This window comes from Tigriopus californicus, chromosome 12 (assembly GCF_007210705.1).
Source record: "Tigriopus californicus strain San Diego chromosome 12, Tcal_SD_v2.1, whole genome shotgun sequence".
NCBI lineage: Eukaryota > Metazoa > Arthropoda > Copepoda > Harpacticoida > Harpacticidae > Tigriopus > Tigriopus californicus.
Window position 1 is genome coordinate 303,800 of NC_081451.1, and position 1,375 is coordinate 305,174.

General features: G+C 41.7%; 2 protein-coding genes across 2 annotated transcripts in view; both read left to right on the plus strand.

Moving 5' to 3' along the window:
• The window catches only part of LOC131892280 (protocadherin alpha-4-like), a gene marked incomplete in the record, with an annotated part of 19,975 nt that extends 19,583 nt beyond the window's left edge, over positions 1-392 (plus strand). Inside the window, 1 exon segment of the mRNA XM_059242084.1 lies at positions 271-392.
• LOC131892278 (cadherin-23-like) overlaps positions 257-1,375 on the plus strand; it is a gene marked incomplete in the record, with an annotated part of 24,896 nt that continues 23,777 nt past the window's right edge. Inside the window, 3 exon segments of the mRNA XM_059242082.1 lie at positions 257-392; positions 463-611; positions 685-788. Coding sequence (XP_059098065.1) covers positions 282-392; positions 463-611; positions 685-788 — 364 coding nt within the window.

Consider the following 1,375-nt stretch of genomic DNA (forward strand, 5'->3'; position numbering starts at 1 on the left):
TCTCCAAGTGGATGGCATCACATTTGTTTCATGAAAACCGGTCTCTATGGGTAGGATATTTTTGCAAAAAAGTCTCTGCCATTGAATAAATGGCTATTCCAAAGTGATGCCATTTTCACGAGGCCAACAAACAAACACTCGGTGGTTACTAATTCTGATTCACTCTGCCCAAATGCCAAGACCTGAAGTGGCGTTTTTCTCTGCTAGAAAGACAGGAGAAGCAACTTATGACAAAAGGTACTACATATGTTTACATATTTTAGATCTCAGTCCAGGACAGCATGATAGACGGAATCCCCATGGTTGGCTCCCGATTGACGAACAGCATCCTTCATATCAATGTTCTAGACGTCAATGACGAGACTCCTCAATTCGTTAGCGAAGCTGCTCTGGTAATGGAACAGTTTTAGAGCTAATACGTGTGAATCGTGCCGATTCATATCACCATATCTTGTTTCGCAGAATTACTGCTTGTACGAGAACAACCCAGACACTTGGCCCAATGATCCATGCGAAGGGGAGGATCCGTTAGCCTTTGAAATAAAGGCTGCAGATGAAGACTCCTTGCCTAACCTTGTCCTGGATATTGATTGGGAAGAAACTGTGGGACGGTAGTTGACAAATGAGAAACATGATTAATGCTTAGCATTATGCATCTAATAATTGAACGGGTTTATTTGACAGGAAAGACAACCGAGAAGTCTCTAAAGACCTCTATAAGGACTGTTTCACGGTCGAAACCTCGAAATCCCCCAAGGGCCAAGAGGTCACCGGTTATGTCAAAGAAGGTGAGAAGAACTTTCTTTCTATTCTTGAGCAAGATGAAGGCGGCAGTGAGAACAGAGTGCACACAAACAAGAGGGCTTTGGTTCGATCATTTCGATGACATTTCTCAAGGAAACTCTTGATCGCTGATTGACACCACGAGGCACAAAAGCAAAGCATAGATCGGGTAGGAAATTATCTCCAGAATAGCAAGGCGACGCTCAAACCACTGACCCTATGTAGAATCCCTAATATAGCTACCCAAAGTACAAACTACAAATAGTGAAGCGCATGGGCTAACCAGGTGGCGCCACAACCGTGCCTACATTGCAGAAAAACAACTGCGTCAAAACTCATGCGAAAAATACCAAAAACAGATTTTCCGAATTTTCGAACAAAAAATGGTTCGAGACCTACTCGAAACTCAAAACTATGTCTGTTATTTAGTCAGAGCTATTTAAGTAGTTGTGGAATGATGAGGTTTATTTTTGGTTCATGTTTTTTCAATGGCTACTTATGGGATACCAACTCGTAACAAAACATTTTTTGAAGAATTAAACTCATACAGAAATGACACTGCCCATTGGAAATAGTATAAGGACGTGTTTGA